The sequence below is a fragment of the Lygodium microphyllum genome, chromosome 11 (assembly GCF_053477565.2).
Source record: "Lygodium microphyllum isolate KBCC chromosome 11, Lygodium_microphyllum_v1.1.10, whole genome shotgun sequence".
Lineage (NCBI taxonomy): Eukaryota > Viridiplantae > Streptophyta > Polypodiopsida > Schizaeales > Lygodiaceae > Lygodium > Lygodium microphyllum.
Genome location: NC_141145.1, coordinates 136,517,773 through 136,532,666, shown reverse-complemented (window position 1 = coordinate 136,532,666; position 14,894 = coordinate 136,517,773). Strand labels below are relative to the sequence as shown.

General features: G+C 35.8%; 1 protein-coding gene across 1 annotated transcript in view; it reads right to left on the bottom strand.

Annotated features, from left to right (window-relative positions):
* LOC148029428 (putative serine protease EDA2) overlaps positions 1-5,562 on the bottom strand; it is a 133,855-nt gene extending 128,293 nt beyond the window's left edge. The window contains exons 1-3 of the mRNA XM_087688707.1: positions 5,114-5,562; positions 3,112-3,237; positions 2,801-2,956 (exon numbers count right to left, since the gene is read on the bottom strand). Of these exons, the coding sequence (XP_087544833.1) occupies positions 2,801-2,956; positions 3,112-3,237; positions 5,114-5,380 (549 nt within the window). The 5' untranslated portion in view covers positions 5,381-5,562. The remainder of the gene's footprint in view (positions 1-2,800; positions 2,957-3,111; positions 3,238-5,113) is intronic.
* Positions 5,563-14,894: the final 9,332 nt, after the last annotated feature.

Genomic DNA, 14,894 nt, shown 5'->3' with positions numbered 1-14,894 from the left:
GGGGCCAAAGGATTTGGAGTAGTAGATATACTATTCCATGATGAGATGATGTATGTAGTACATGTGGTGCATAGAGATGTAAAGGCTTGATATAGATGGAACATACTACATATATGAGACATTGAGATATCTTAATTTCAAGAAGCTACTTCTCACCTATGTGCTCCAATATGCATCAAAGGGGGAGTCAATATGCATGCCACTATATTAAAATATTATAAAATTTTCTCACGTGAGAGATATCTTAGGAGTAGTGAACTTTTGGCACACACACATTGGTTGTTTATAGCAGGTAGGACTTTGCAACAATTATATAAAGAAAGGCAATCAATCCAAAAAAAAATCTAAAAATACACATCACTATTTTGAGCAACAAGATCACACACAAAATTGTAAAAGAAGGAAAAATATAGATTTGTCATATCTCACTCGTCCAAAGTTTGAATTAAGAGACTCAAGAGTTGTTTCAAGATTTGGTTTTCTCCCTTTCTTATTTTTTATCTCACCTATGTAGTGCCTTCTTGAAGTGATACCCTCTTTCTTTAAGAGAGTTTAGGTTCAAAATAAAGCTTAAGGCTTAACATCAAGCTAAGCACAACCCCATTGAGAACACACTTTTCTTGGTATTGTAGCTTTTTGTATGTTTCTAACTAAGTATGATCTTATAACAATGTTTCCATGTTGTTACTATATAGAAGTTCTTTCCATGTTACTTTTAGCTTCATCGATATAAACTACCAATATTTAGATGCTACCACCAAGCAACTTGTTGGTAACCATTTGGTCCCCATGACCTACCTAACTCACATTATGGCAATAGAGCTCTATATAAAACATGATTATTCATATTGTAGATTATAAGAATTGTCATATCAACAAATTGGGCCCGTAATATATAGAGATAAACCTATCAAGAATGGATTATATATATAGTGTGATAGAATTATCCTATCTACAAAGGCCATTGTTGTACTTAACATACCACAAAAGAATAGGTTTGTCTCATTGGAAGTACTTTAAAGATTAGATCAAATGATTCTCAATTCAAGTAATAGTAAGTTAAGTATACTTATGATTGATTTATTTTATGACTTCAATTTTTAAGCTAACTAGCTAAGCTAGATTTGGATTAACAACTTTAAGCTCTCAAAGAAACTTGCAAGTTAGATGGGATATTTTATCATCATTAGAGCTAAGTGCAACTTAACTTTGCAAAAAGCCTAGTAAATCTTTGAGTATGATCAATTAGTTTACATTCTCAAGTAGACTTTCAAGTTACACAAAATATTTCTATATTTTATCAACATTAGAGCTAAGTGCAACTTAATTTAGATCTCTAAGTATGCCACATAATATAACATATTAGCATACTTATTTGACATATTAGCATACTTATTTGGCATATTATCTTTTCAATGAGAATATCAACTATAAAAGCAATGTCTTTGAATCTCTTTTTAGTAAGTTAGTCCCTCAAGTGAAGTTGAAGTTTAAAATATATTTGGTAATACTGTCTAAATTTTTTTATTAATATTATGGCCATACAAATCCAACTTGGATTCTAAAATCATAAGTCCTTGATTTTTCCCACCCTCATTTGCTACACCATCTATCACCTACTCAACAAATAACTTAATGTGGATCTATGTTCTTAGCATAATAGCCTTCCATCGTCTATTTGACATCTTCAAAATTCATGTCAATTCTTGTGGCTTTATTTCTCAAATAGGGAAACACTGTTTACTTTCTACCCATGCATTTTGGGGTGTAGCATTATTTAATTATGTAAGCATCAAGACTTGTACTTTGCATCTTTCAAAGGAGTCAAGTTTGCATTTCTTATAGCAACTTTTGTTTCAATGTCACTATTACTATAGAGATCTTTGATAAGTTGCCATTTTCTAGCACTTCTTTTTCCATCTTTTGGAGAAATTATACAACTTTGTGACATATTCAAACACATATTATCACTAGCTTATTAACAATACCAGTTTTGTATTGGTGCATGAGAGATCTGATCAACTAGATGGAGAAGCTTCAAACTTAGATTACTAGTTGACTATGTGAAAGGTGATGAGGCTAAGGAACATGGTGGCTACTTTATATCTAGATTAGAGGTGGTATTTTGGTAGTATTTAGGTAGGGTAAAAATAGAAGGTCGAACTTTTTTGTTGATTAAACACCAAAAATTTGCAATGTTGGGCAATGTTATGTAAAATATCTTTGATTTTAAAAGTGTTTTAGGGTGAAATTTTAATTGAAATATTTTTTTTGCATTTTAGGCTTGTACATTTGGATATTAAGCCAAAAAAGTAGCTCAACTTCAATAAAGTTGCAAAAAATAGGCATGTAGTGAAAATTCACTCCTAAGTTTTTATTGGTTCAATTATTATCTTACTTAGATGCACATTGTGAAATGGTTTTCTATACTTTGATTTAGAAGCTAGTATTTGATATTTCTAATAGTACTATACATAAGGAGACTTGACAAAAGCTTGTTGAGGGTCTCCATGCACCCCACTTTCTTTCTCTAAATAAACCTTTTAAAAAATAGGGAGTTGTATTCTCCAAGACTTTCCAAAATGATGAGTATGTAACACCTTTCAAAACCTTAAATATCACCAATATTATAAATTATTAAAACCAAACTTAACAAACCAATGCATAATCAAATTTCTTTCTTTATCATTTTAGTTTGTAAACATAGACGATTAAACTTTGAAACAACAACCATTATTGAGCATGTTAAAAGTTAAACCATCAACTTTTGTGTGCATTAAGTAGATATTAAATCTTTTACCTGATAATATTTGCGAAAGTATGCCAAATCAAAGAGTGCTTGCTTTGAAGTCAGATACTTTAAATTTTTAGTACTTAAGTTTGGGGTTGGGATGCTTTGTCCATAATAACGATGTTCCAATGTAACTATTGCAGCTCCCACAGTTTTTGCAAGAACCTAAAGTAACATAATAATAGTCATTAGTAGAATGTGTTATAGATCACATTGAATGTTCATCCCTTCCCATATGGACTCTTTTAATAGAGCTTCACTGAGAAATGCAATGGGAAGCTCTTGCAAGGAACTCATTAACAAATTGAAAATATACTTACTGTGTAATAATCATTATAAATGCCATCACATGTGTACTCTCCACATATCTCAAGAAATATAGGTCCTTTAGGGTCAACAAAGTAGTCCAAATACTCATAGTATCGTTGAGAAAACATTCGTGTGTCCTATGTTACAAGAAAAATAAACAATAGCTACATTAAGTAGTGCATTCAAATTAATGCTTCTCTCTCTCTCTCTCTCTCTCTCTCTCTCTCTCTCTCTCTCTCTCTCTCTCTCTCTCTCTCTCTCTCTCTCTCTCTCTCTCTCTCTCTCTCTCTCTCTCTCTCTCTCTCTCTCTCTCTCTCTCTCTCTCTCTCTCTCTCTCTCTCTCTCTCTCTCTCTCTCGTAATCTCTCTCGTAATTGAAAGATTACACAAGTCGTTAAACATCTAACTTTGAATTGGCTTTTTTCTAGCCTCAAAATGATTTCTTTGGAATAAATTGATTTAGTGTTATATTCACTTATCATTATTTCTTATTAAGCATATTACAAGCCAAATTATGATTGTTTTCATATGCAAAGAATTTACATTTGAGACCAAATGGTAGAATGTAAAAATAATTCAACCAGTATAGGGTATAACTTGCATTTGAGATCAAATGGTATACTGTAAAGATAGTTCAATACAAAATATCATATTTTTTCTAGCAAGGTTCCTAATTCAATAAAATACATGACTTTGAGAGATACTAATTATATCATATATGATTCTTCTGAATCTGGATTATGCATGCACACATAAGGATATGTGTGTAAACATGATTAGGCATGCCCACAACCACATGAGCACCTATCATGTCATTTTTTGTATGACAAATTAGTTTCTCTTAAAGGTCACCTTCAAAAGATCTTTTTTAGCCATCTCTTTTTCTTTCTAGTTAAGTATTTTGGATTTTATGTTGCAATTCTTGTAGAGATGATGAGAAATGACTATGAAATCCTAGAAGTTGAGGGTTGTAACCACAACCATAGTTCGTAAAAGAGTTTGGGTAATAGAAATGTCACCGTCCATGGAGGGGCTAGATTTAGGAGAGAAGATATTGATTATGCTTTTGATAGGTGCTTCAAGGATGTCAAGATGATTTGGAGAACTATAAAGCAATATAGTGTAGTTTCAAAAGCTCTTCAAGCCCCCCCTCAAGCATTGAGTAAGCTTTAATATACCCCAACTTGTGGGTGCTATACATGGCTTTTGGATCTCAATGCTCTTGTGTTGTAGTATTAAAAAAATCATGAGAAAACTTGTTAACTAATATCTAGAAATATCAAGATTAAAAGTTAGAGACAATGGGAATTTTCCAAGGCATCTAATACTTAGGCTGGTTACACACCAACTGACAAACACCCAAACCCTGCCCAAACTGTGGGCATGCAATTTTGGAAACTAGGCATGGACATGGGCCCAGCTTGTTTTGTAAAAGAACATATTTTGTAAAAGCCTTTACAAACCCAAAGGACACATTTTGCAAAAAAGGTAAAAAATCATATGTTTCTTATTTTTTTGATTGGTTGCAAATGCAAAAAAGTGCACCCGTGTCCATCACTTTACGAGCTAAGCCTTGGAGACTCCCCATCCAAAAGTGAGTGGGTAGTTCACCTGTTTAGTAGGTAAACAGTAGGTCATGTCCTCTTCAATGTGTAAAAAACTGTAAACGCCCAACCTCTAAAGTATACTTTGATCGGTTGACATTTGCAAAGTGGGTGTGTGCCATTTGGTGTGTAGTTAACGTTAAAGAAAAGACAATAATGACCGTTGATACTAAAAGAAAAGTGTTTAAACATAAAGCTTATAGATCATTAAGTGTTTGACATACACACAAAAGGTACAACACTAGATGTAATGATCCAACCATAGGCAAAGTGAATTGCACAGACACACTCACTCACTCATCCTCCCTCGCACGCTCACAGGCACAATCACTCACACCCGTGTGTGTATGAGAGAGAGAAAAAGAGAGAGAGAGAGAGAGAGAGAGAGAGAGAGAGAGAGAGAGAGAAACCTCAGGAGTGAAGTGATCGACGGTTTGATTTATCCAGAGAGGATTGCTCTGCAGTAAATCGTCATCGGAGGACGACGACGACGACATGTAGCGCCGCAGTACGTGAAGCCTCCTCACATGATGGTGGACAAGGCCCTCCACCGTCCCATGATCACGATCAGCAACCAGGCTTATAAACAGGATTAGCGCCACTGCCATGCGGCAAGATGTAAGCACATTAGATGCACTCGCCATCCCGAGCTCCTCCCTCCGCCTCACCATCATCATCACGAACGATCTAAGCACAAGCGTAGAAGATGATGATGATGCTGCTGATAAAGAAGAACGAGGACGAAGCAACTGGTTATAGCTAGCGCTCTCTCTCTCTCTCTCTCTCTCTCTCTCAAGAGTTTCATCAAAACTCTGGCCGGCGTTTGCTGTCGTTCCTTACCACACATCATACATTTTTCTTGTTCACCTTTAGTACTACTATCGCCCTAGCGAGTGTTTAACCTTATAGTTGGTTTATGCATCTCCAAAGTTTGTGTTTGTCCTTATGGTTGGTTTATGCATCTCTTAAGCTAGTGTTGTCCTTATGGTTGGTTTATACATCTCCAAAGGTAGTGTTTGTCCAAATATCCTTTTAGAATGCACACTAGCAATCTGGGAGATATTCTTTGAAGATTGTTATGCATGATATGCACTATAATTTAGTGAGAAAAGTGCTCGATATTCAACAAATATGATACTCCAGTAGAGAAGAGGAGCCTCATGCAATTCAAGTGCAAAAAGTTGCATAAATGCTTAACCTAGTCCATATCATTGTGTAGGTGGGCAAAAAGAGGATCTCCATGAACCACACATGCAAATTCATTATGATATAGAGCCATAACAATTAGATGGCATACAACTTACTAAAATCCAAGAGCTGTGAGCCCATCACAAACAACTTAGCAATTTCATCAATCCAAGATTGAAAAACACTCTTGTGAGCATACTCCAAATTCACTTGATATAAGAAAAGTCCCCATAAGAAAGAATCAACAAGGTTCTTCATGAGACTCCAAATGAGCAAAATATCATGGCTACTATCATCATCCAAACTTATCTCCACCTATATCTATGTCAATGACTATGACTAGGAGTACAAAAACCTAGTCAAATCTTTTATTAATCTAATTCCATAAAGGCTTGAATTTTTCATAGACTGCAAAAGGTGAAACATGGGTTCATATTTCTTTTAATACTCATAAAGGGGAAATATTCATGAACTTGTAGATCCTGTCTGTAGCGACCACTTTTCTCAACATTAATACAATCCACACAAGAACATTGTACATGTTTGATAGTGTAATTTCTCTCCATATATATAAATATTGCTCTTTAGTTACATCCATTGTTAAAGTGAAAAGGGCTTTTCAAATAAGATCTTATTTCTATTTAAAAGTTAAAATGCCTAGCATCATTTCAATCCACTTTTTCTCTCAAGACTTTCCTTACCAATCTTACTAACATTTAATTGTCATTTAACATTACCATTCAAGTTTGGCTTTTTCAATCAACCATTGTGATACTATGATGTTGTGCCTCAAATGGATAGAGCTTACTCTTGTGAAGTACAACAATCTAGGTTCTTTTGATTATGCTTGATCACATGCACCAAAGAATATGGAGGAATGCATACTTGAGCTACCAATATGGATGAATGCAAGAATATCTCCAAAGGAGTGTAAATTATGTGAACCCACTCTATAAGGTCGCATTTGCATCACATCCATAACAAAGGATTATGTGCCTATATATTCTAGACTAGAGTGTGCATATCATCATCAATGGAGATTCTTTAGTACAGAAAGAAAAAGATTAAGGAGGCTAAAAAATATGGTCGTTATCTGAGGTCTCGAGCATGCATGTCTTATTTGTACTTAGCTTACATAAACCTAGATAGTATTATTCAACCTAAATAATGGTTCTTAAATAGATATTACGCCATTATTTGAGATTAAATTGAATAATATATGCATATCCAAATGGATTTTGATCCATGCTTTTGTTGTGTTATAGGTTTGTCTTATAGTCTAAAAGTTTTTTTTTGAAATTTAGTCTCCCTTTTTGTGTGCATTAGAGGCTTGTCTCATACTCCATAAACATGACATTTTGCCTAATCTCTAAGAATAAGGTCTTGGACGTGTGAAAGGCTTGCCTCACAGTCCTTCTTATGAGGTTCAAGCGAGGTTCACTATATGTATACTCTATGTATGTATGACTGACCCCCCCCCCCCCCCCCCCCCAAAAAACAAACACTCCTTCCACAAAAATCAAGAATAAGGTCTTGGATGTCACATAGAAATCAATGTACTTAGCACATAATACATTGTGGAAAATCATGTGGCACAAAAGATTTGCAAGGTCTTTAATGTAGAATTAGCTCTAAAGAGAGAGTATGTAAATTGACACTCTCTAATGAACTTAACAATGTGACTTCACTAGAAGAGGGTCTATTTAATAAATGGGAGCTTGCAAATGTTCTTAAGAAATAGATTTAAATTGTGAGCAATGCAAGGTATCCATGTAACTTTAGGATATTGCTTCATTATCAAAGTACCAACTCCTTTGAAGTTCAAACCAATTGTCACTGACAATGGTAGTGCTTGAACTAGCCATGTAGTTAAGTATAAGACTAATAAAGGTGAGAGCTATCCAAGATTTATAAAAGTGAAGCATGTAGATTCACAAAAACTAATTTGATTATTGCTCATACTAGGGTTGAAATTAAGCTAACTCCAATTGAATGGTAGAGTGGTTGAATGACTCAAGTCAAATTACACCATCAAATATAGTACCCAAGGTTATACATATTACTTCAATATATTATAGACAATGTGCATTTCAAAATAAATTAGAAAGAATGGACTCATCAATGAATCTTCAAGCACGACACTGCTTTCTCTACTTAGCCCTAGCTCCTCCAACAACATCATCAGCCACATGTGTGCCATGACCAAAGAGATATAGCACTACACCAAGAAAGAAATGAAAAAGCAAACAAGAGGTTGTTGTAAAATGCATAATCTAATACATTGTTGAGGGTTGAACTAATTTGTTTTTTGAGTTTTTTTTTTCTAGTATTGAATGGTTTCTTTTGTGGTTGATTGATTGGTTTTTGTATCGATTTGGAAATGTTTTAGATTGTTTTGGATTACATTGAAAATGTTTGAGAAGCTCTGATGGTTTTTGATTGAGTTATGATGCGCTGATTAGTTTTGTAGTGTGTCTATGAGAGGTTGAGATAGTAGATGAGTGGTTTGGAGAATTTTTTAGAGTGTGTTGGATGGTTTTAATGGTTTAGATTGGTTTTGGTTTGAGCTATATAGTTTTATACTTTCTTTTATTGATCTTTTGTATATCTTATGTTGTCTTCTATATGCTTTTGTGAGTGTTCTGTTTGAATGATGTTTAGCTTGGGGAAGGTTTTTAATCTTGGAAATGGAATAATATTAGCTCAAAAGAGTTCGAATAAGCAAAGAAAGTAGCTAATGGAGACTTGAAGTGAATTTTCAGACTAAAGTGATAGTGACAATAGTGACCTTGAAAGGTCAATTTAGTTTCTCTCATACCTCATCATATCAAACATATCTCTTGAGAGGTGTATCCATGATCAAGAGAGGATTATTGATGGTGATTCTTTGTTATTCTGATGTACTATTCAGAGAGAGCATAAGTGAGAGAGATAGTATATGAGAGAGAGCCAATTTTTATGAAGAAACATTGTATTTACATGTTAGATATTGAGAGAAAGACTATGAAGACTATTAAGATGATGATATATGAATATTATGTGATGAATTCATTCAAAGTTGAGCAATTATTTGTGTTTATTTGATTCTTTGATGGTTTTTATGAAGAATATATCGAAAAATTATTGTGATAAATCCATGGGAGGTTCATTATATGATGCTGCATAAAGATTTGTTATTCTTGGTATTCTTTTTCTTCTTGTGGTTGATTAAAGTATAAAGAACAAGCTTGTTGGTGTGATAAGATAGATTTTCTTACGGTAGTTTCCTTGTTTTCTTGGTGTTCCTCTCAGGGCTCCATGTTTTTGGTGGGCGGCCACCATGAAAAACTACCGTCAACAAGAATCTGAAGATGCTGAAAATGAAGGAAATTGCACTACTGAGAGAAGAAGAATTTAATGGATATTTACAAAGTCCTTGATACCCTTGAATAATTGGAGATTCCTATTGCCAAAGCCACTTTCTACAACAAGTTCATTCCTCAATGGTAAGAACATATTACTATCTTAATGCGAGCTACCTACAACAGATTGATCCCACTATCTTCTGAAGCTACAAAAAGTTGTATCACTATAGCCAACTGTCTTCCAAAAAATTGAAGAGTAAAATAGAAAGGATGAGTATCAATGGAAGATTCACCCTTCATTTAATAATTTCCAAATATCATCAAGTGGGATATTGTAAAGAAGCTTCAAGAGCTATGGTTAATGGAGGTTCACATATATAAAAAGAGAAAGAGCTAGGATTTGTACATGGATGCACAACAACAAGACATGTGGCATGCTTAGTGCGTGGATAGTCCAATTGGAAATCTAGTGGAAGTTGGTAGATAGAGTGTTCGTTACAACATACACCATTAAGACCCCTCAAAGTTGGTACTACCAAGATAATGGCACTATGACGATCCTCATAAGAATTAATTTTGATGCTGTCAAAACTAAATAATGAATTTTGATACCTTCAAAACTGAATATCTTTCTCTTTGCAATGGCATGAAAGTGGGATTCAAAGACATTGAATAAAAAGAAGTAGAAGAAATTTTAGAAGAGAGTCCTCTAGAGACTGAAGTCTCTCTGATACCCTTCTATTATGCACAAACAAGCTAGGTGGGCCCAACTCCCTGATGAAGTACTAGAATGAATCTAGAGGTATGTGAGAAGAGAAAAGGAAAAAATCAAAGTCGAGAATAAGCTAGCAGTAGAATCCTCCTTTGATCCCCTTGTGGCACTCTTCACAGAAGTCCCAATGGTAAACTAAGGTTCCCTTCCTAGCTAAATCCATTCTAGAAATATTGATGACATGCCAGCAAATGTAGTCTCGTTGCCAATCTTTAAGGGAGAACACAATGAAGGCCCCGATCTTCATGTAGCCAAGTTCATGGTAGCGTGTGTGGCCAACAATGCCAGAACCCTCAAGCATTGGTTGGTGATATTCTCTGCCACTTTCAAAGGCATGGTATTTCAATGGTATGAGAGACAAATAGTAGGAACTTTCGGCATATTCCCGGGACAATGAGCTGAAGGTGACGTTTCTCACTAAATTTGAGCATAAAGATTTTGAAAAGCAGATGCGGGAGGAGATCATGAATTTAAATCAATCCTCTAGAGAATGGGCGGAATCATATGCCTCTAGAATGGAATTCATACTAAAGAGATGGACTAACCATAACTTGGATAAAGACATCTAGAAGGGAGTTTTTCTTAGAGACCTACGACCAAAAGTTCATAAGTTTATGGAGTTGAGAAGAATAGTCAACCTACAAGCTGTATTAGAAGGTAGAAGATTATATGATGAAGTTGAAGCAAGGTTGTCTATGACCTCCGAAAGAGAAGTCGTACCTACAATGCATCTAATCCATAGTGGCCTCAGACAATGCCTCTAATGATGGTTCAACCACAATAACAATGGCCTCAAATAGTTTCCCCAATGGCAAGTCAACAACAATAGTGGAACCCTACCAACTGGAACCAACAACCAATATCCCCAATAGGAGTTATAAACCAAAATTAGAATAGAGGACCCTCTACATCAACCTTACTAGTCTATGTGATGATTACATAGATGTCCCAGAGAATTTGGCCCTAATTTTGGTCCAAGCTAGTTCCTTGCCCAAAGTTACAGAGAAAGACAATCTGGTGGTGGTCATTAGAGATCAAAAGTGGAATGCTATAGATGTGAAGAAAAGAGTTGTATCTTCCCAATTTTCCAAACCCTAGAAGATCCATGGATTACAAGCCCCTCTATAGCCAATACAAAGGAGAAGGCCACACTGCTAAAGACTGTCTCAGTCGTCCAACCCCTATCAAGCCTAATATCACACAAACAACCAATAAAAGAATCAAGTGCTTGCCTCCAATCTAGTAGAATCGGAAGTAGCTACATTTACATGAGCCAACAAAAGAGAATCAATAGTTCAAAAAGAGAATATTTCACCTACAAAAACTGTGAATTTCAAGCTTCCAATAGAGCCACAAAGTAGCATAGTATTAAAAAATACAATGCAAACAATCCGATGCCACAGAAGAATATAAAGATAGTCTAGGATGGAAAATCAAAGATCCAAGAGATAGAAGAGATGGATGTATCTCCAACCAGTCATCAATGTGTAGTGATGCAACCATTGATTGAAGAAAGAGGAAAAATCAAAGTGGACATTGCCCCATTCCCTAGTCAATTGGGGAAGTTAGTGGAACCCATCAAAGAGTATGACTTGTAAAGAACTTGGATACCTTCCGGGAAAATTTGATATTCTGATAACTATTGATGCGCTTGAAGCGAGTGAGCCCAGAGAAAAAGCATACGAGTGGAAGCAAGAGTTATGGTGGAAGGAGCAAGAGCAAGAGAGAGAGACACACAAGATGTGGAAAGTCCAATAGTCACAATGTGTGACTAGACTTTCCTTATTCAAATGTCACTCAAAGAATAAAGAATGAAGTGATAATGATGGGTGTCCACCACCTACAATGTACAAGTGTGTAGGTACTGTCAATGTAACTAATACATAGGCAACTAGTCACATGCGCCTTTATCCCCAACAACCTTCTACTTAAAGGTGAATGTGCCCCTAGTGAGGAGATAACGAGAAACAAGTGGTAAAGTATAAATGTATATAAGTATAATAGGATAATGAAAGAAGTCATCTCATCCAACACCCATCAACTTCCTAAGGAAGGAAAAATTATCCGCTGACACACTTTTGGTGAGTAGATATGTAGGATTTTGGTCAATTGAGATCTTAATAAGGTCAACAAAGATATCTTCAATGACCTCTCTCATGAAGAGGTAATGCACCTCAATGTGTTTCATCTTTGCATGGAAGACCGGATTATTGACTAGTTAAAAAGTAGTTATATAATCTGGATACAATGTAGGGACCACATCAATCATACCAAGGTTTGCTACCAGACAGCATAACTAGAGAGCCTCCTTGCAAGCCTCAATGGCTATAACATACTTGACCTCAGTAGTAGTAGAGAGAGTTGTGCATTTTTGCACCTTGGATGTCCAAGAAACAACACCCCTAGCAAAGATAAGCACATAGCCAAAGGTGGACTTCCTACTACTATTTGCATGCCCTGCATAATCAAAGTTATTGTATCCCATGACTTTTATATCCTGGCCACCATAACATATGCACAGAGCTATTGTACACTTCAGGTACCTCATGATACCCTTCACATCATCCCAATGTTGTCTACCAGGTATAGCCATATAGTGTGCTACAACTTCCATTGCAAATGCTATGTCAAGATGAGTGGCTATAATGACATAGATCAAACTACCACTATGGATGCATAAGGGAAATTGGCTATCTCAACCTTCTACTCATCGGTCTATGGACTATTGGCCTGATGACTAGCCTTCACATGAGAAGATAGAGGATAGCCAACAAGCTTACCATCTTGCATATGAAACTAGTCAAGGACGTTCTAAATATACTCCTTCTATGATAAAGGAACCCCTTAGAGCAAATGCATGTGATGCATATCCCAAGAATATGTAGGCCTATCCCATGGCCTTCATCTCAAAGCTCTTCTTGATCTGAGTTTTCAAGGCATCTAGCTCATCATGAGCTCTCCCAACAACAAGCATATCATCCACATAGAGTTTCAAAAATACAAGGTTACAATTACGAGCTTGAGTAAGCCAACCCTGAAAGGTAGACAAGATATCCAATTTTTTCTTAATAGGATAACCCCAGACCTTATGTAAGTAATCATCAATGAAGGTGACAAAGTACTTCACACCACCTAGCAATTGATAGGGTGGCATGGGACCATATACATCCAAATATACAAGAGCCAAAGGCTCACCCATGTGCTTCATGCAAGAATTCTTATGCATACTATGGATCTGCCTACAATATAAACAATGATCACAAGACTCAAAACACTTATAGTCTAGGGATAGAAGATATTGCAAATTGATAAGCATTTTCATTCCTTTCAAAGACATGTACCAAAGGCCACGATGCCAAAGAGATATATATGGAACTATAACCACATCCAAAATATGGTAAGTTGACCTAGCTGATACAAGCAAGGGGTAGAGGGTACTAGAATTAGGACCATATGCAATAATAAGGTTTCTACGGGTAGGGAGGTGCCATCTGAATGATATTTTGTAGAAAGACCCCATAGGAAATAGTACTGAGTTGACCTTTCATGACACGCTAAAAATGTTGATCCATTTTAGCCAACAAAAAGGTTGTCCAATTAAGCTTAACCCCTTCTAGGATCCTGATAGATACTGTGAAGAGTTCTCAGGACAAACACTTTGATGAAAGCTTTCCTAATATAAAGCAGTCATGGAGAAATTCCCATAATTGCTTCCATAAGGGAGAGGAAATACGTGCCACTGATACTCTTGAATGAGTGATAACTTTATTCACTACGAAAGAAGTAGAGGTTTTCTTCTGCAAACAAGGCAAGGATCTCTACAATGGATAATAAATTATTGCCAATAGGCATAGGGGAAGTTGCAAAAGCCAAGAACAAGGCCTCATTTTGATAGTAGTAGGGGATAAACAAAGCCGATAGCTAGGCCATAAACCAAGCCCAAAAGTTTCTTATAAGTCTCTAGAAAAGAGTAACATAGCTATGCATCCATTGGAGGGAACTTCAAGGCCACAAAGAGATGAAGGTCAGCCTTTTGAATACAATCACCATCCAAAAGAAGAGAATAAGTGATTGGTAATGGTACATGCTAAATCAAAAGTGGGGGTGTGGAAGAAGATGCCATTTAGACCACACTAGATTACCAACATACACACAAAACCAAGAAAAGAAGAACGTATTCTTGCAAATCCCACATGTACCACCACTGAGACAGATAACAAGGAAACAAAAACAACAACAACAAACTAATTGGACTAGGCCAGACCTGCCCAAGCATTCCACATTCTACGGAAAATTCAATATAATCTACACATATATGCGACTGAAAGCTTTATGCTCTATGCACACATACACACACACGAAAACCCTGTAATCAAACACTTAAAAAGGAAATAAAATGCCACACATACCGTACCCCATACATAATATAGAAATTAGGACTAAACCCATAGACTCTGACCATCAAAATAAATATAGACAGTCGGACAAGACCTTTGTCCCTGACCAAGAAAAACCCCAATCCCCATAAGCGTATGGCGTATATCTATGGTGCGATGAAGTGGGTGGATGCAAACTACATGATTCAATTTTTTTAGATGACCAATTAATCACAATTCATTATTAATTTTTTTATTAATGCATGGTGATTCATATTCGTATCCCAACCTCTACTTAGACTGACTTGATTGGATATGACTAGGGGTCTCTACAAATGCAATTCATTTAAAAACACTAAACAATCTGTGGCGCAAAGTGCATGTATGCGACGTGACTTCGAGGGGTTCATTATTATTTACAAATTAAATGTGTACATAGTACGTGTGCGCATGCCCTGTGAATGGATTTTAAATTAGCAAATTAAGTGGGTTATCATGCTATATGCTCGTG